This window comes from Amia ocellicauda, chromosome 8 (genome assembly GCF_036373705.1).
Source record: "Amia ocellicauda isolate fAmiCal2 chromosome 8, fAmiCal2.hap1, whole genome shotgun sequence".
Taxonomy (NCBI): Eukaryota; Metazoa; Chordata; class Actinopteri; order Amiiformes; family Amiidae; genus Amia; species Amia ocellicauda.
The window spans coordinates 32,025,101-32,046,137 of NC_089857.1; the positions used below are offsets into that span (position 1 = coordinate 32,025,101).

General features: G+C 36.5%; 1 protein-coding gene across 1 annotated transcript in view; it reads right to left on the bottom strand.

The window, feature by feature from the left end:
* The window catches only part of musk (muscle, skeletal, receptor tyrosine kinase), a 28,765-nt gene extending 8,061 nt beyond the window's left edge, over window positions 1-20,704 (bottom strand). Inside the window, exons 1-13 of the mRNA XM_066711053.1 lie at window positions 20,467-20,704; window positions 15,391-15,517; window positions 14,853-14,998; window positions 14,191-14,318; window positions 12,698-12,839; window positions 12,258-12,382; window positions 7,792-7,951; window positions 6,770-6,776; window positions 5,533-5,796; window positions 4,938-5,110; window positions 4,427-4,450; window positions 2,853-2,941; window positions 97-256 (exon numbers count right to left, since the gene is read on the bottom strand). Of these exons, the coding sequence (XP_066567150.1) occupies window positions 97-256; window positions 2,853-2,941; window positions 4,427-4,450; window positions 4,938-5,110; window positions 5,533-5,796; window positions 6,770-6,776; window positions 7,792-7,951; window positions 12,258-12,382; window positions 12,698-12,839; window positions 14,191-14,318; window positions 14,853-14,998; window positions 15,391-15,517; window positions 20,467-20,545 (1,624 nt within the window). The 5' untranslated portion in view covers window positions 20,546-20,704. The remainder of the gene's footprint in view (window positions 1-96; window positions 257-2,852; window positions 2,942-4,426; window positions 4,451-4,937; window positions 5,111-5,532; window positions 5,797-6,769; window positions 6,777-7,791; window positions 7,952-12,257; window positions 12,383-12,697; window positions 12,840-14,190; window positions 14,319-14,852; window positions 14,999-15,390; window positions 15,518-20,466) is intronic.
* Window positions 20,705-21,037: the final 333 nt, after the last annotated feature.

The following is a 21,037-nucleotide window of genomic DNA, read 5'->3' on the forward strand; positions in this document are numbered from 1 at the left end:
AGGTGTTCAGTTTATAATAAGAATTAATCATGTTTCGACTTCAATTCAGAATTGGCCTTTGCAGAGGACATGGTGTACATCTGCTACTGTACTCGCCTTCTCCACATTTTGGGACATTGCAGTAATCCCATCGGAGACTCTGATCAGTTGTGTAGCACCAGGGCTTTTCACTCTCTCCCCCTGGGTTACGACAGTAGTTCTCAGAGTTCTTCAGTTCTGGGATGACATCAGGGGACAATCTGTGGAAGTGAGGAACCTTTGGGGAACATCATAGAAAGCATTTTACTACCAATAAGCTATTGGTAGTATTCAAACAAAAGCATTACGTTAAAATGGGTCTGACACATATCACAAGAACAGCAGACCAACGACTGACAAAAGAATGGATCCCAAGAGATGAAGAAGGACCTCAGAGAAGACTCACATAAAAGATTAAAAAAAGAGGCTTTGCTGGTGTGACCTGGAAAAAGTGGAAATATCTTGGGGAGGCCTTCGCCAAGCAGTGGACCAATATAGGCTGATGATGACTGATTATATTTTGTAATAATAATGATGTCATTGATGATGAATGATGATTAATCTCTCTCTATATATATACATACATATATAAGTTTTATTGCTTATAGGAAATTTAAAGTAGTGTGCATCTTTAAGAAAACTGCCTAGCTAACAAAGTAAAAAGAATGAAAGAATAGCTTTTCTCAGTGTGAAGACTAATTGCTTCCAGAAAAGGGCGTTTCAATCTGATATTTTCTCCTGTTCCAGATCCAGCGTCCCGCATGCAGGACTAGACCCAGTTTACAAACTGTTATTTTTGGTAGAAAAGAGCAGAAAAGGTCTCTTTGAAAATGATGTGCCTTTTTAAACATTAAAAATAAAAGCTAACGTTCCTGACATAGCACTTTTTCAAGTTTAAACAGTGTCTAACTGTATGATTACAGTTACAGCAAACAAAACAAAGGATGACAGCATTAAAGGCTGCAATATATAAGTAGCTATAGATAGCTTTATTTTACTTATTATTATTATGTATTGTATTAGTATTAGTATTATGTATTGTCATAATTCATACATTACTAATAAACAGAACATGTGGCGTCCTTATTTCAGCTTTAAACATGAATTTAAAATATCTCATTAAAGTCATACAAAGAAACCTACAAATCTAAACCAAATTTTAGAAAGAAAAACATCACATCCTTAAAAAAAATCTATTAATACTGACAAATATGATACATCTGAAAAAACATTTAATGCTCAGAGAGTGAAATATATATCTGAGCTCTACATGGTTAAAATTTGTTTCTCAATTCAATCTCAATTATGGGAAACTTGCCAGGGTAATTAATGTTCATACTTGGTGGTCAAAAAAGAACACAAAGGCTCTTTTCTCCACAAAGGAAAGCAAAGAAAGAAAGAAAAAACAAATGGATCACAACTAATGTCTTATTCACCACCTTAAAATAACTTGAATGACCACTGAATGGCCATTATGTCACTTCATTATGACAGATTTGTAGTCTCACCATTTCAGTAGTGAACCTGTTATCTGATTGAAAAAGTACAAATTATAATAGCAGGAATTATGTATAAATAGTAGCAATTGTGAAAGACTACCGTGTGTTATGAGTTTCAAAGAATAGTCTGTATGATGTTTATACTTTTGTATTTACGCGTAAAGGATACAAAACTGCCCCTTTGGGAAAGGAATAACTAAATCCACTTCCCGACCTCATGGCAAAGTGCCTCTTCCAACCCTCGATACATTAATACTTGCCAAAGAAACATCATTCCACCCCCTGCACATCGTCAGCACCTCCGCCCCACTAGCCCCCTCTCTCACTATTGTTTGTTTGTGTGCAAAAATCAAATGCAGCATAAAGGAACTAAACGCAGGATAACCAGTAAAATGTAAAAATAAAGCTTTTATCTTCTATTGAAAACATGTTATGGCTTATCAAGTCTCGGTAGATTACTTCATATTTTTCACCAACGCAAAACGTACACAATACATTTACACTATGCTTAGAATACAACACTAGTAATAATCTGAATGTACACATACATCTAAGCCCTTAGTCTTAAGGTCTTATATTCACTTAATTATCAAAAATTGAAACTCCTCCCAGATAATTTGTTATGTGAGATTTATTCATTGACAGAATCATGACAAAACAAAAGTGTACCCCCAACCCCCATGAAAACAACCTCCCATCACTGCAACAGAACATGCACAGGGAGGTACGGCATGGTATTCCACCAAGCATCTCTGAAAGGCCAATTTGTAAGATGAAGAGCAGGAACTTTACAAGCATCTGAGAATTCAGATCAGAACCACAGTCCCGGAGGCCTGTCCTTTAACGTGCCCTCTAAAGACTGCAGGAGATGTAAGCATGCCTTCTTGATCAAGGATGAGGAATATAGCTTGGCCAGTGCAAGAATGGACCCCACTGTGTCACATCTGTTGCTGCTGCTCAGACAGTCTTGTAAAAAGCCATGTGGTGGCAGCACTGCTGGCGTCCAACTCTCCTACCTCACTGTAGCATTCCTATAAACCAGGTGGAGGCAATTCTGGGCCTCAATGACCAAAGACATTTCTGTTTCTCATTCCACCTCAGTTCTTAATTACATATTTGAAGTCATTATTAGGATAAGAAATTAACAAATGCTTTTCTACCCCTACAATAAGCGAATATATACACCAATCACATATCCATCACATATTGCTTGAAGAGGCTCATTTCAACAGTTATTTTGTAAGCTGTGCTGTGCTGCATTGATAGCAACAGAACCTTTTTACTATTATTTTAGTAGTAGTAGTAGTAGTAGTAGTAATAGTAGTATTCACTTACCATCTGACTCCATTTTTGACAAGGAGTGCCAGAGAATGTGACATTAATAGTTCCTTGGTAAAAACGGCCTCGATTTTTGTAACATTTTGCTGTGAAATAATCAAGAAAATTAAACATTTTCATTAACAGTGTGAAAGAGTTGTTACACATAATTCAAAGTACAAATCTGAAATTGTTAAAACTTAATCCACACCTCTGAAATGAGAAGATGGCCTGCAACACACATAAAACAGTACACCACATACACTCACCTAAAGGATTATTAGGAACACCATACTAATACTGTGTTTGACCCCCTTTCACCTTCAGAACTGCCTTAATTCTACGTGGCATTGATTCAACAAGGTGCTGAAAGCATTCTTTAGAAATGTTGGCCCATATTGATAGGATAGCATCTTGCAGTTGATGGAGATTTGTGGGATGCACATCCAGGGCACGAAGCTCCCGTTCCACCACATCCCAAAGATGCTCTATTGGGTTGAGATCTGGTGACTGTGGGGGCCAGTTTAGTACAGTGAACTCATTGTCATGTTCAAGAAACCAATTTGAAATTATTCGACCTTTGTGACATGGTGCATTATCCTGCTGGAAGTAGCCATCAGAGGATGGGTACATAGTGGTCATAAAGGGATGGACATGGTCAGAAACAATGCTCAGGTAGGCCGTGGCATTTAAACGATGCCCAATTGGCACTAAGGGGCCTAAAGTGTGCCAAGAAAACATCCCCCACCACCACCAGCCTGCACAGTGGTAACAAGGCATGATGGATCCATGTTGTCATTCTGTTTACGCCAAATTCTGACTCTACCATCTGAATGTCTCAACAGAAATCGAGACTCATCAGACCAGGCAACATTTTTCCAGTCTTCAACTGTCCAATTTTGGTGAGCTTGTGCAAATTGTAGCCTCTTTCTCCTATTTGTAGTGGAGATGAGTGGTACCCGGTGGGGTCTTCTGCTGTTGTAGCCCATCCGCCTCAAGGTTGTACATGTTGTGGCTTCACAAATGCTTTGCTGCATACCTCGGTTGTAACGAGTGGTTATTTCAGTCAAAGTTGCTCTTCTATCAGCTTGAATCAGTCGGCCCATTCTCCTCTGACCTCTAGCATCAACAAGGCATTTTCGCCCACAGGACTGCCGCATACTGGATGTTTTTCCCTTTTCACACCATTCTTTGTAAACCCTAGAAATGGTTGTGCGTGAAAATCCCAGTAACTGAGCAGATTGTGAAATACTCAGACCGGCCCGTCTGGCACCAACAACCATGCCACGCTCAAAATTGCTTAAATCACCTTTCTTTCCCATTCAGACATTCAGTTTGGAGTTCAGGAGATTGTCTTGACCAGGACCACACCCCTAAATGCATTGAAGCAACTGCCATGTGATTGGTTGGTTAGATAATTGCATTAATGAGAAATTGAACAGGTGTTCCTAATAATCCTTTAGGTGAGTGTATATGGAGATAATCTATTTGGGTATTAATCTTTTTTACAAAATATAATAATTTGTTATTAATAATTATTGGCAATAGGGGAAATAAGTAGAATTCAACAACCTACAATAAAATATACTTACTTGTGACTTGGTCTTTCTTAACATCTGAAACAAGAGTAAATACATGAATAAATACATGTCAAACTGTCCCTAGAGTATACATTATACATGGTTTGTGTTGATTGTTTTCCATTTCCCAAAGGGGTCCTTGTGTGACACTTTTCAAATAGGCCTACTTCACATTAAACCTAGTTTATGAATCTAGTTAACAATTATCCCATTCATATGAAATGAACAGCATAGCCCATATTTACAAGTAAAACTTTGTTATTCATTTAGAAATTAATTTCTGTCTCAATTAAAGCAGTTTCCAAGTGTGAAATCAAGGTTTATCTTATCTGGCTAACTGGAACCGACATGCCACTGGAAAAGGAAACAGGAAGGGGAGTAGAAAACACACATAGTAAATAGGTTAATTTAGTTCATTTTTATACTGATTCTGTTTAGTTCTGTTTTTAAAATGCTGGAGTAGGAATTTTGGATATAGTTTCCACCTTTGGTCACAAGAAACATAGGGAAGAGAAACCATTACCAATGAAAGGCACTGTAGTGCAGACTGTTGGGTCAGTCCGTTGTCTTGGGAGGTGAAGGCAGTCAGGTAAGGTGAGTTTCAGGCCTGAAGAATAGATGTCTTTGCGGGAGTTGTCCTCCATGGAAAGCCATTCTTTGTAGCAGTATAAGTCTTTCACAGCTAGGCAGTGTTCTCTGAAAATTCATAAGATTAACGTTCAGAGTGTTTACCGGCCATTGCAATAAATATGAAAATGAAAGTTGAAATGAGATGTCAGCATGTAAGAAGCGCAGTCTTAATATGCTGAGCCACTTTAGTACTTGGCAAGCAGTGCCTCTAGTAGCAAAATATAACATTATGTAGAAAACATGTATTTACCGTACATATTTCTGCACACACATTTGACTCATTTATTTTTTTAAACCTATTGGGGGCATTAATACTTTAACTTGGCTATGACTTTACATAAAAGTACGAATTCCTACCACAGCGATACAACTGTTAACAGTTTGTGCTCAGTCCTGTACATATATCATGTCAAATATACAACTTTGGACATTATTTCAATCGTTGGTCAGTGAGTCTGCTTTACATTGTGTAGAGTAACACACATTACCTGCAGACTGGTTTGGGGGCTGGTCCTAACCCAGAGGGATTGCAGTCCTGGAATATGTAATGGCATAGCAGGGACTCAGCAGCAGGGCGACAAAATGGACTGACGAGGTCTAACTCAGCCCAGGCGCTCTGAGCCAGGAATTCCTGAGAGTCCTCTGGGTCTGCGAACGAGTAGTTGAAGAACACCAGAGCATCTTTCCGCAGTGATCCTTTACACACAAGTCCTCGATATGTGCTGCAGTATCCTGCACTACCTTTGTACAACCTGATGTGGAAGAGCAGAGGGAAAAGCATTTACTGTGTTCCAGGGATTGTACTTCTTTTCTCAAGTCAATAAAAATGCATTACATATTCCTTTAATTAACTCCAAATTGAAATATTGTAAAATAATAATTGATAATTTCCTAGTAATAATACCTTTCATAAGTATATATATATATATATATATCTCACTTCTGATAAATAAGTCTTCTAAATTACAACTTTCACAAAAATGAAACAGATAAAATTAAATTGGAATTGTACAGTGCAAAAACTAAATATTCAGGAAATGTTCATAATCATTTCAATTACCTGCAAAAAAGAACAATTGCAGAATAACTGATATTCACAAAAATATGAGGTTTCATGTTAGAAGATTATTTTTGGTCCAGGCTATAATTTCTAAATTGTGCCTTAAAGAAATGTTTAATTAGGAATTCCAGGAAAGGAAATGGTATAAGTAAATACACATGTTCCATTTAAATAAATAAATAAAAATAATAAATACTCAATAATTCAACAATGATAATCAGTATAATGTGTGGTGTCGGCTTTAACTAACAGCTTCTCAATTTGACAGGCCACGATTCTGCATTCACAGAACATTTCACTTGTAAAGCAAAACATACATTTTTTCAAATGACTGACACATCCTTTCTAGTTACACTGCTTACCAAGAAAAACACATTGGGCGTTATCTTCATTATGCCTAACATTTTAATGGCTTTATACAACTGTTTATTTACATCAATGAATAATCAATTGAGCATTTAGAAGCATGCATGTTAATTTCCTTGGCAATTCGCCCACTCTTTGTCTGTAAGTTGTATTATATTGTTGTGTATTACATAAGCAATGATATGTATATGTTATTTTAAAATCAAAAGATTTAAAAAAACTTTAAAAAAATCTGTCCAATAGCAAATATCATGTCCAACAACATATATCAGTAATTGACTGGCAAAGAAGCAGCTTACCTCCATTCTATTGGGAAGTCACAAGATCCAGCAAAAACCAGGGGCAAAATAGGACAACAGAAGAAAAGTAAGGTTAAATAGTTTTCACCCATCAATGAGGGAGAATAGTGTTTGCAGGCACTACGATAGACCATGCCAGTATGTGAAACAAAGAGTGTGAGTGGAGCCTACGAATGAAACAGGTGTGAATTGTAACAGGCGTGAAGGACCCAGAGAGACTGCTTGGGGGGCAGGGATGGCTGTGGCAGGAGGGACAAATTGCTACTGTCTGTGACAACAGCTTTTAAAGTAGTCACATTTCTTTCACAGCTGTTGTTTTATTGCTTTCTACTCTTTAAACTGTGCTGATCCTCTAAAATAGATTATTGAATGGGGTACAAATATGACATTTCATCACATTATTTCTCACATTTCTGAAATGTATGTTTTGGAAAACACATCTACATCCCTGAGTGGGACAACAGCATTGCTGTGAAATATTCTTCCCAGGACACATTGCAAAAGCAACAATAATGCTGCATCACTCCTGTTTTTGAACAGATTTTTGAATTTTCTTTTTGCAGCAATACAAAAAATATATATTTTTGATTACAATTACAGTGTGTATCTCTAAATTTCATTAAATATACTACAAGTTTAAAAAGAGTGATGTAAGTTATATAAATTAACAGGCTGAACACATTATCAAATAACAACTGAGGTGTTTGGTCACAGTATTCAACAGCTGTACAATGTTCTGAAGTTTCATGTGAGGTTAGTCATATGTAGGTCAGAGTGGATTAGAACGCATTCTGCTCACTGTGCCGAGATTAACCTAAGACTCTAGGCATGTGAATCTAGTTCATGTTTGTTCTGTTAAAAAGTAGAGATAATTATTCTGCTAAACTATAGGATTAATTGCATGGAAATCAATTTACTTTCCATTTCACCTGAATCATAATTTAGAATATAAACATACATTAGGATAGTATAATAAAAACTGGGCATGTGAAATGTTTTTTGTTTGTTGGTTGTGTGCTTACCTGAGACAGTGATCTTTGCAGTGGCTTTTACTGTGTTGGCACCTCCAATGTGTCTATTTGTGGCCAGACATGTGTATAGACCAGGCTTGTTGACAACCACCCGTAGTGTAGATTTTATAACCTCTCCCACTAATGTCTCCTCCACGGAGGCACCTGAAATCTGAAATGAAAAAATATATATCACTCTTTTTACTGTATGTATGTTTCTGATTTTCAAAAATAATGTAGAATACAAATTAAACATTAAAACATTTTCAGAGCTGTTTCTTTTTCATAATCTAAAATGACACCTACTATGCATCTAATGGACTGGTCACATGGGTGACTTTATTCAATGGCACCAAATGAGTGGCAGCTGTTTCCACTGTTGCCTGTTCAACGTGGGTGGTCGGTCGGTCACACAGCAGACAGAATTCATGATCAGCTAGGTGGCAACATTCTATAAACAAATTAAGTCACACTAATAATAAACCCATTTCTTCCCCAACAATAATGAATCCATGTCATTCAGCTGCTGTTATATTTTTGAAGCTTTACTGCTGGACAAAATGCACTCCCTTTCATGCACACAGTTATTGATTTATGGTTGTTGTTTTTTTAAGACAAAGTAAAGCCTTATTTTTGATTATTGTGTTGTGCATAATAATCAACACAATTTGTCCGATCCATTTAACTCTGGTACATAGATAAAGTTTGCAAATGACTTGAACAAAATATTAGTAACATAGTTAAATAGCCCATAAATCCTATACTGATTAAACTGTCTTAAACCCCATTCCCTCAATATTGTTGCCAGCAAGGTCTGTGTGAATGGGTTATTGGCCATTTTCAGGCAAGGGTCCTAGTCTAATTCAGTCTAAATTCATTGTCAAGTCCTTGCGTGTGGACGCAGTGCGTCAGCTGACTGACGTAACCAATCAGAGTAGGGGTGCATTTTTGCTTTGCTTTGAAAAATATACAATAACACAGTGACGTCCCCTAAATATCCATCTAGGATTATGTTACTGCTACTGCCATACCTTTAAACATATAGTGCTACTTTACATAATACATTAAATGAAGGGTTTTTATAGCAATTCGTTATTTCTGACACTTATTTTCTCACACAAACAAAAGTACAAATAAGCCGCAAAATGACTGAAAAATGACTCACTCACTCACCCGCAGCATCTTTAGATAAAATTGTACGCTGTGATGTGTTAACTTTAATTTGCATTATTTTCCATTTAGAAAACAAAAATAGAAATATCTTTGTAACACCCTCGATGAAGACCTTCGTTGCCTCGGTTCGTTTCGTTTCGTTTACCAGTCGAGATTTGTTCAGTTGACCACAGCGCAAACACACACATGAACTGCCCACAGCGCAAACACACACATGAACTGCCCACAGCGCAAAAACACACATGAACTGCCCACAGCGCAAAAACACACATGAACTGCCCACAGCGCAAACACACACATGAACTGCCCACAGCGCAAAAACACACATGAACTGCCCACAGCGCAAAAACACACATGAACTGCCCACAGCGCAAACACACACATGAACTGCCCACAGCGCAAAAACACACATGAACTGCCCACAGCGCAAAAACACACATGAACTGCCCACAGCGCAAACACACACATGAACTGCCCACAGCGCAAAAACACACATGAACTGCCCACAGCGCAAAAACACACATGAACTGCCCACAGCGCAAACACACACATGAACTGCCCACAGCGCAAAAACACACATGAACTGCCCACAGCGCAAAAACACACATGAACTGCCCACAGCGCAAACACACACATGAACTGCCCACAGCGCAAAAACACACATGAACTGCCCACAGCGCAAACACACACATGAACTGCCCACAGCGCAAAAACACACATGAACTGCCCACAGCGCAAAAACACACATGAACTGCCCACAGCGCAAAAACACACATGAACTGCCCACAGCGCAAACACACACATGAACTGCCCACAGCACAAAAACACACATGAACTGCCCACAGCGCAAACACACACATGAACTGACCACAGCGCAAAAACACACATGAACTGCCCACAGCGCAAACACACACATGAACTGCCCACAGCGCAAACACACACATGAACTGCCCACAGCACAAAAACACACATGAACTGCCCACAGCGCAAACACACACATGGACTGACCACAGCGCAAAAACACACATGAACTGCCCACAGCGCAAACACACACATGAACTGCCCACAGCGCAAACACACACATGAACTGCCCACAGCGCAAACACACACATGAACTGCCCACAGCGCAAAAACACACATGAACTGCCCACAGCGCAAACACACACATGAACTGCCCACAGCGCAAAAACACACATGTATTGTATCGTTTGTCTTTTCCTCCTGACTAGTTGTTGGTAGTGAGTCCGGACTGACCCGGCGCCCTGGTTAGGACCAGTAGCCCAGTAAACATTGCCGGCAATTTTCCGGCATTTCAGTGCGAATGGGGCTTTATTCTGTAGCGACCTTCATACAATCTAGTAGTGTACATACCTTATATGTATATGTGTGTATATAATATGAGTTTAAAAACTATCAAAAAGGTTTAAAATGGCATACATCCATCATTGTATTTATTTAGTTTTGTTATAGGTTTATTTAGAAACACAATCCTAAAATAACTTGTAAGATCTGGCACAAGGTACCAAAAATATATGCATCAGTTCTAGTTTTAACAAGGACATGTCTCTATGCCATAAACATCCTGTAGCAGAGTGTTTAAGGGAGACAGTACTGTTCTTTCCAGGGTCATAAAGTAGGCCTATAAGTCAAAATCCCAAAGAGATGCACGGCTTCAACTCAAGACTGCTAGAGAAACATGAGTAATATATTCTGGAGACCGCGGCTTGCTACTTCCGAAATAAAGCCAACGACACATCAGCTGCAACAGCTGGTATTAATTAACACCTAGTTTCTCAGTATAATTTAAGACAGCCAACTGGGATGAACCAACTTGAACACCAATTCACAACCTAACTTCAGGTCTATTCAACATTAAATTGTGCATTCAATTTTTACATGATCATCTGGATTATTTTTGCATTAACTGAATTTAAAGCAATTTAACTGAAGACAATTGCCAGGACTACATGAAAGCTGCCAATTGCAGATTCAAAATGTAACACTTGTTGATGGCTTCTTGCTTACCAGAGACTTATTAAATTATGGAAATTCACCTTCAACTATTGCAATTTGAATCTGCACTCTGCAGGTGGGCTGATTTACTCACAGCATTTCCTGCTTAAACTTGGAGTTAAATATTCATCAAGCAACATGATCCAATTATTTTTTGTCTCTCTATATAAAGGCCAAGACCACCATTTTAAGTAGGGTGCTAATATTTAAACTATTTAAAACAAACGCCTTTATTTTTATAAAGCATTCCTATGATCAGGATCAGAGCAATACTCATGCCTGAGCCAAGGGGTCAAACAGTTAGTGTATTTGTACTTTATTACAAAGTACTATGAATGAAAATAACATTGTATAAATCTAGGTGCCGAGATGGTGAGAAGTGGTCACAGCTTTACGCCCTCACCCTTTAGCACTAAAATCCCAGCAAATATTTAGTAACTTTCAAAACACACCATGTTTATTATTTTATTTAACATTCAGCTCCACATCATCCTTATTGTGCGTACTCCCTGTGTGCCTGTTTATAAATAGATTCTATTATGATTATTCTGTTAGCATTGCCACAGTAATGAATAAACTCTTCTTCTTATTGGCTTAAATATTAGGAAAAGTGTTAATTACTTTGGCAAGCAACTGCAGCCTTTTCTTCAGGCAGGACTGAAATATCACAACGAATACTAGAAATGTGGTCTCTGACATTAAAAGCCCCCTCTGTGTTATCTGGTGGGGGCAAAGTTACAGTCAACATAATTTTGAAAGCTGTAGTCATTGCATTCATTTTTTTGTTCAGCTGCTAATGTATATTTTGTCACCATAATAGACTGATGAGAATTTATACTATTTTAAAATAATTATTATAATAAATGGTTTACTTTGCAAATTAGAAAGAAACCAATTATTAATTTCTGTTTTAGATTTGACTGAAAATTATTAAGCCTACTGAATGAGGTAATTGAAGTCAGCTGTTCTTATGTTTGTTTTACTCAAACAAATTTCAACATTTTTTGTAATGCATCATTTCCAGCAGACACATTGTGCTGTTTTATGGTATGCCTTAGCTGTTGCTTTTTGACCAAACCAAAATATTTAGTCTGTTTTGGCAATTCCCCCAGATTTTAAAAAACAATAATTTACAAAAGTAAATCTGCTCACTACCGTATATTTTGGAAAGATACTAATTTCACCAATATTAAAACAATTCAGCACTATTATTCTGACATCAGTCCAAACAGATCGCCTCAAGATTACAGTAATAGTTTAAATTATAAATCGTATATACTATAGGGACTCACAGTATCTCCGTTTTCCAGCCACGTTATTGTAGGAATTGGATTACCAGTCGCATTACACTCCAGTGTTATTTCTGTACCAAACGGAACTCTTTTCTCTTTGGGAACTTTTAATATCCTGGCTGGAGCTATAAAGAGACACACATTAGACATGCATGAATAACTTACAAAATAAATACATTCATGTGGATTTATATACTAGACATTAAAATAGTGAAATGTATCCATATGCTTTATGTAATCTAGAACAGCCGTTTTCTTGAAAATAAATCCATTCATTCTAAAGCAACAGCAACTTCAGTCTAATTTTCTGGTTTTATTTCACCTTGCCAAATTAAACCTATTTTCAAGGACGGGTAGTGTGGATTACTGGGGAGGAACATTTTAAAGTTGTAAAATTAGTAATAATATGTAATTATAATATAATTCACTTGAAAACTTACCTTGCACTTCAATGGTTACAGGTTTGGAAAACGCGACCCCAAAGCTGTTCTTTGCTACACAGCGGTATTGCCCTGCATCCGGCTTTTGAATATCCTGAATCTTTAAAGCACCATAATCCATAATGGATATGCGATCACTGACCTGCAAGTATATACATATATAAACAAAATTAAAGTTTGTAAGCAAATGCTGTGGATAAAAAAAAAAAAAAAAAAATGGTATAACTTTTAAAATTTTACTTTAAATCAACTGAGATTAATAGGACAAACCAATTAGAGCAATCTGATCTAACAATATTTTATGAATTAGCTTATGAATTCCTTTATATACCTGTGGAAACAAGCACACAAATATATGTGCCAGAATAGAAAGATTTACATTCTACTCTTAAGTTTCAGAAATTGTGTCTGAGCTAATGAAACAAGGATTCCATGTTTTACTGTACACATCCTGCTATTAGCAGTACCCAGGCCAGATGAGGCCTGTCCCGGGGACATCCAATCACATTCAAGCATTGGCACTGATAATACTGGAGCTAGTAGCATCCACATTATAAAAGTTATCCTGTACCGCAGTATTTCCTGTTTTGACTGAATAAATTGATAAAATGGCGCTTTCTGTACCGATCTGAACTTTTTTGCCTCAAGTGGAAGGGCTTACAAGTGTGCCTTGAATTGCATTTAAGGGGTTAAGATATCATTGTTTGACACAAACCATAAAGAAAGATGTTTTTTTTATTAATGAAGTTAAAATAGTGAAACCAAGAAAAAGTTATTAGTAAATAAGAAATTAGTCTGAAACTTAAAGAGAAGATATAGCTAAATGTAACCAGTGAATACAATAACATTTTGCCTGAAGACAGATTGTTCTTGTCAAATTGTTGTCAAAGATTCAACTCAAGACTCAAGTCATAACTCCCCTGTCACTCACCTCAAGTACCAACTCTGCAAATAAGTGAAATGAGATTTAACGGTTTCCCTTATACTACAGGAACTGCTTTCTCAAAAGGCTAATATCATTCTTACACTTAAGACTCGTACGTTGGAGTCAACCACCACGGCAGTTATATGTTTCAGATTGTTTCATCAGTTAAAGTTGTGTGGATCTGTAATTCAGTCAGCTAGTCATTTAGCCTTTACCTGCAGCTTCGTAAAGTTTCCATGCAGAATCGAATTAACTGATTAAAAACAAAACATGTATTTCAGTATCATTCAGCAATCATGACATGCAGAAAACCGGAAGTCAATTTATTTCTGCAGTGCCCTAGTACTGTAAGGTGTGTGAGTCTGTTATGAAGGCACCACTACCCTTGACATTAGAGAATATTCAAAGCCTCTGTGTCAGGGGAGCAGTCTTTTGGCATGGCGTGTTTGTCCCTTGGTTGGTGATATGTGTATCAGGTGGTTTGAATTTGAGCAAGGTCTGATTTGCAAACACTAAACTGACATCAAGCCTGCATGGAAGTTGGTGGAAAATTAATGAGCAAAGTTACCTTTACTAGATCTTCATCTTTGATCCATGAGATATCAGGTTTGGGGTTGCCCAGGGTGACACACGGAAGCACAGCCTTTGAGCCCGTAACCATGGTGACATTTATTGGATGTCGCTTGATCTGGGGTTCTGAAAGACAAGGAGTTATTTCTGTTGTTGTTGTTTGTTGTTTTTTGCTTGTTGTTTTTGCATATTGAAAACATGCTGACTTTTCTCAGAGACGTCTGTAGCTAGATGTCAAGAGACTTTAACCATATTTTGCTTAAAATGTTTTAAGAGACATTTAGTATTCATGAATAATAGAAAAACAAGGTGTCGTGAACAGTGACAATACAAGACTAATGTTATTAAATCATCTCCTCAGCGAAAACAAAAAGGAAGTGTAAGTGGACATGATTAAAAGCATGGGCAACGTGTTCCTTGTCAGCAAAGTGTTTGTTTTCGACATGAGAATGACCAAAAATACCAAGCAAGGCACAGAAACAATGAATTATACACAGGATACAAGGATGCTCTGAGAGGTGCTTGGCTCATTAGTTTTCAATAGTTTTTGTATATTGTTAATATGGAGATGCCTCCCACCTCCCCCTTTTTATTAGCACATTAACAAAACATGCCTTTGAATCAAAATAGGGCTATGACTCTATTTTAATATTCACTCACTCATCTTCAGCTGTAGGGCCCCACAGCTTTTTGCAGCATCTCCTACTCCATTACTAGCAATGCAGCAGTACTCTCCACTATCCGAGTCCTTCACATTTGGAATGATCAACATTTGGCCATTTTCTCTGGTGAGGTAAGGGGAACCTCTGTGTTTGCATGAAACAAAGCAAACACAAGGAAAACATTTACTGCAGCTGACATGTAGGACTCAGCATGTACTGTATATGCATACATTTCCTTAGTAACCCAGAAAGGGTGATTTTAAGTTAAAAGCACAGAGAAACAAACAACCCCTCCCCCAAAAATGATATTCATGCACTAACCCAGCACTAGTTGACCAACACATACATATATTTTGTTTTTTGTACCAAACCAAAGTAATGATATGCAAATATTTTACAGTAAATATTATAGTTCCTAACAACGTGTGTACATTTTGATTGATCTATCTAAAGGCAAAAGTAAAGATTTAATTAAAACAAATTTGAAAATGGAGGAAACATTTCAGTTCAGTGCAGGTGGATTAAGAGTTGCTTACTTAATTGTTTCATGATTGCGAGTCCAAGTAATGCCAGCAGGAGGGTATGAATCCACTTCACATATAAAAGTGGCATTCTGCTCCAACAGCACATCCAGATTTTCAAGAAGGGTAGTGATACGAGGTGCTGAGGAGAAAGTTTTCCAAAATTTTACTTTTATGAATTAAAGGAAAACAAAAGTACTCACTTAGTTATAGGATATCACGCATTTCAAATGACAGAACAAAGTACCTGTATGATTAGCTTTTCTAGCTTTTCTTTAAATATGCTTTGTAAAACTGAGATATTACTTTATATTAATTGTGTTTGTGTTTGTATTTTAGATGGATATGCACTGTAGTTTTACCAAAGAAACATAAATTAAGATAAAAGCAAGTCAGCAATGGACAATTAACTGATAACAGCATCCAAAAGACAGTACATAATGTATCATTAGTACTTGCTTATTTTTTTGTTAAAGTTGATAATTACTTTTTCTTATCTCATTCAATTCCAGCTCTCAATGAATTGGCCACCATCTTCTCTGATCATAGAGAACTAGCATTTTGGCCAAAACGTTTGACCTTTAGCAGCTTTGACACATTTATCATCACTGTTATGAAACACTGCTTCTACACATTTACAGCTCTGGAAAAAATTAAGAGACCATGCCAAGTTCAGAAATCAAAGTTAAGTGGTGATAAAAGAGTGACTGACCTAAAGTAATCATCTTTTTCTGGTATGTTGAAATAATATACATAGAACTGCCCTACACAACAGATTCTCTAAATGACATCGCCCTACCAGACTTCCTTTTTCAAAACTACTCATATTGAGTTCTGTTCTGTTCTCCCTCCTGCTGCTGCTTGCCTCTTCTCTTACTGTCCTAAAAGCAAAACCATCCCATCTGTTCATTCTCTCAGTGTTACTTCCTCTCGGTCTCTTGTTGACCTTCAAAAGTCTAATAAGGATGAAGCACTGCAGTAACACTCAAACATATCCAACCTCATTAATTCAGAAGCCCTTTCAAGGTTTTTACGAGTGCGATCAAACCGCATTAGCGTGATTAGATATGATTGATTTTTGGGGCTACGTGGAGCACCTATTCTTGCCACATTGAATGTGGTTTCCTGCTGTAGCAACAATTAAGCTACATCTGTTGAGACTGTCAGTGCTGTCCTACTCAAAGTTGGCAGTGGAACTCCTCAACAAATGCATTGATACCCTTGCAGGCCTCTTTTGCAGGCCAATATCATGCCCAATGCTATGTTAATCTAGTGCCCCACAATGTTGCTTTTCTGAGTATTTGCTTTATAATCTTTCTGTGTTTCAATGGCACAATCTCCTATTTTAGTCCTATGCTGACAGCCTGATACACTTGAGGATTAGTACTGGATGGCCATCTGCAATCTCCACAAGCTTGGGATATGTGGAAGTGTGGATGTCCAGGAACTTTCAGCAGATGAATGCCAGTGACACTGGTGGGATCTAAACTTGTATCTTCCTGTGAGCTTGGTTTAGAATAGTTAGGTTGCTTCCATTAACATAGCAACTTATAAAACCTGCATTTTCCTGTTTGTTTGACACTCCATTGGGTATTGGCTTATTTCTGTTTTGTTTACACCCAAAACTGTTTAAAAATAATAAATATATACATTTAAAAAAGCTTCTACAAAGCTTCCTTAGATCTGGTCATGAAAAACCACTGTGGGTTGAAGCATATATGTGAAGCCTTATACATCAAAGCCATTGCAACATGGAGACACTTTTCTTTCCCACACTGTTCCTCAAATACACAGAGTTATTTTTTAAGCAGTTACTGCAAATAATAATTTAAGCACATGTAAAAATAGCATATCACTTGGAACCCAGAAGAGGATTCAAAACTTGACACACATTAAGGAACAGGAGGCTGCAGATAACACCAAAAATTGCTTTAGTCTTTTCAGATTTAAATAACATAATTAAGATTTAGAGACACTAACAGATCCAAACAAATTATATTCAAAATCTGGAATGTCTTGTTTAGACATATTTTAATCTGCAAATGTGCTCAATTAATGAAAAAAATGCTGTAGTTTGTTTCTACTAGGAAGTTTGTTAGGCATCAGTCTTATTCATTTGTAAACACGTTCTGCATTCTAAGGGGAATGTATATTTAAATGTGAATAACATTTAAATGTCTTCAGAAAGTGATGAATGTGAAAATGATTTTTTTTTTAAGACAAATATCTCTGTATAAATATTTTTGAAAGCTTCACTTATTAAGTTGTCTACTTTACGAATTAGATCCTACCAAAATAAGTTTACTAAATGGGAATGTTTAGCTCCATCATATGCTGCTGGAAAAAAGGTCATCTTGACAAACAAAACATACTGAGGTGATTAAAAAAAATATTCAGTAACCTTCATATTAAAAAAAAAAAAAACTATTAGGAGTTTTAACCCTTCCCCATGAAGAGATGCTGAATAATAGGCTATAGAAATCTTTAATATGGAACTTCAATGAATATTCCCATCAAACAATATAAGTCTAGAGAGTAACAAATTATTTGTTTTCAAAGTGGAGTTGGAAGCACTCAAGCATCGGTAAAACTATTCAGTAATTCAGCCTCTGATATGTTTTTGATATGTTAAAACAGTTTAGCCACCACACTTATTGCTTTTTCTCTTTCAGCACGTCATTTCAGTTTGCCCCAAGATCATTAATACATTATTTGCAAGGTTTTAAAGTACATACATTTATCCTCTCTCTGTTACTTGGTATATTCCACCAGCTGGATTCCCTTAAGTCAGTGTCTGCCAAATCCCAGTGCAGAGCAATAGACAGTTTCCAAACTTGGAAGTGTAAGGTTCATTGTGGGGTCTTGTAGAAGGCAAAGTTAAAGAAAAGACTTAAGGGATCGTCACACCAAATGTGTTAAGCAAAGCTAAGTAAACTAAAACCCTGATTCAAGGATTCTCTACAGAAGTAACAAAAAGACATTGACCTTAAAAAATCACTCAGTATAAGCTATAATAATTACAGCTGAACCACATCTCAGTGTCAATGTTACTAATAGTTATAAAGGAGGGGATGCAGAAAATAAAACTTATATAGTGTATATACCATACACTATATACCATACACACTCCTCTTTTTTGTGTTACTCCCAGTACTTAATTATTTTCTTCTGTCTTTGTATCCCTTTTTTCTACTGTTTCACAAAAAAAATATGAACTTGAATATATGTATGATTACAGTAATTAATACAATACATATTTTTTTACATGAGCTCATTATGGTGATATTAGTTGTGTATAAAACTCCTGTATCAGGTCACTGGTCTTTTGGCATAACGATTTTATCCTCTATTGGGTTGAGCTGTGTGGTTCGAAGTGTTCAGACAACCTTCTTAAAAATAAGTGGGTGATTATTTACTGTACATTTTGCAAACAAAAAGTTATATTTACATGCTGTTAGGCCTAATTACACATTTGTAGAATAATTTATATAATCTATGCTATAACTATTCAACAATATACTTCTGATCTGTGCAAGTTAGGCTTTGGCTCCATTTTAGATTTGATACCATTAGCATGTAGCAGGCTGAAATCCAATTGCAATAATGCTGCTAATGCCATTGCAAGTGATTCACAGCATAAACATTTTGATTTAATAAGGCCCTTTGTGTGGAATGTGTTAATATAACATACAATGGTAAAAACAAGAATCTTCAGTCTATTGTCTTTTTCTTCTTCTTGTAGGTTGCATGGAAAATACATCTGGTGACAAATCCATGACCACTATGAATTCAGACAGCCTCCTTTGCATAGATTTGTGACCTCAGTTGCTTAATTGCATAAGATGAAGGTGGTTTTACTACACAACACACAATTGCAGTCAATAAGTGCATGAGGTCTAATGTACATATACATATAAATTACATTATAGATGCCAAAGAGAAAATGGTATTTATTCAGCATATGTATCATACGATTGTTTGTTACCACCCTCTGAACAGGATGAAAGCACCCCTTCAAGGATATTGTCAAGGATATTGAGCCACAAGTGTTAAAAGAGTCCCCAGTAACTACATTGCTTTTTAGTATTGGACACTTTTTGGACAATTTATGAAATCTAAAATCTGTGTGGATTGAATTAAATATTTATCTTGTTCTTGTTGAACTGAGAGTGCATAACCTATGAAAATCCATAAAAGGAGAACCATACAAGAGATCGCCATAATTTGTTTGAATCCAGGATATCTGTGGCCCAATTATTGCTAGGCAAATACAAAAATATACTTAAGCTACCTGTTGCGGAAGTGCTGAAGTGCTGAAAAATAACATTAGATAGATTATAAAATTAATTGTTTAATCAAAAGATCCATTTGCATACTTTTTATGTGGCCTGAAGGGAACTGTCATGCCAATTTATAATGATATTAGGAATTAGGAATCTGCATGATATATATATATATATATATATATATATATATATATATATATATATATATATATATATATATATGGAAAAAAACAGGAATACGCATTCTAGGTAGGGATAGAACTGAAATTTAACTGAAAGTACCATTACATTCTATAGCTGTAAATTAACCCATACCATCCAATCCATGAAACCATTTGTTAAATGACTGCCTTTAGAGGTTTCTAGCTTTAATACAACATGTAACAACTTCTCCTTTGACTTTTAAACTAATTAATGGAAAATTAAATATAAAATCTGGCATTGACACCAGACACAGCTGAATATACTTCAATATCAATTATTAAACCTATCTGATATGACAAATGTAGACCTACAATAAAAGTGACACATTTAATAATATTATTTAAAGTTGTTAAAAAAAAACCTTCTCAGGCTGTAAACATTGCACTGTGTATAAAACAAAACAGGTAAAATAGGCTAATATGATATTTTATTATTCTGTCATCCTCGGAACAGGATGACACTAATACAATACAAACAGACTTTGCTTAGAGAAAGTCTAACTTTCAGTGCAGAAACAGTTAATATTCCTACAATGAAAAGGACCTCATACAATTTGTTCCAGTTACACAGTCATTACAGCATAACAAAAATTGGAACCAACCTTTTTGTAGTCCTGTATTGAAGCTGACATGTGCCAGAAAGAGGATTTGTAGAAGTGGAATGTGTTCTACAAGCTTCATACTTATTCCAGGAAGGGTAAATTTCAAGCAAACTGCACAATACCATCTGTCTGTTTCATTTTAAAATCATGTTTCGCTTTGGAGTTCCCATCGATTCCACCATCTCTGCAACAAGCCTGTCCTCTGGCTTTTACAGTGTTCAAGAATTTTCAGTCTTGGCTGACAAGACAGACAAGAGCAGCTGGGGTAGTTCCAGTCACAGGCATGCCGTGTTCTGGAATCAACGTTAGTCAAACTCAGTGTTCAGGGACATACTTATAAAAAGCAGGCTCAGAAAGGAACAATACTCCTCTTAGGTTCATCTTAAGCAAACTTGATGTCAAGTGCTGCTATCTTCTGATTACCACCATAGTGGAGTAAAATTATCCAGCCAAGAGATAATTACTGTTCATGGAAGGTCTTTATGACACTGAGATCATTGTCAACATTTGTATTACATTAGGTTTAATATCATCCCACAAAACAGAAATACAAGTACCAACTATATCAATA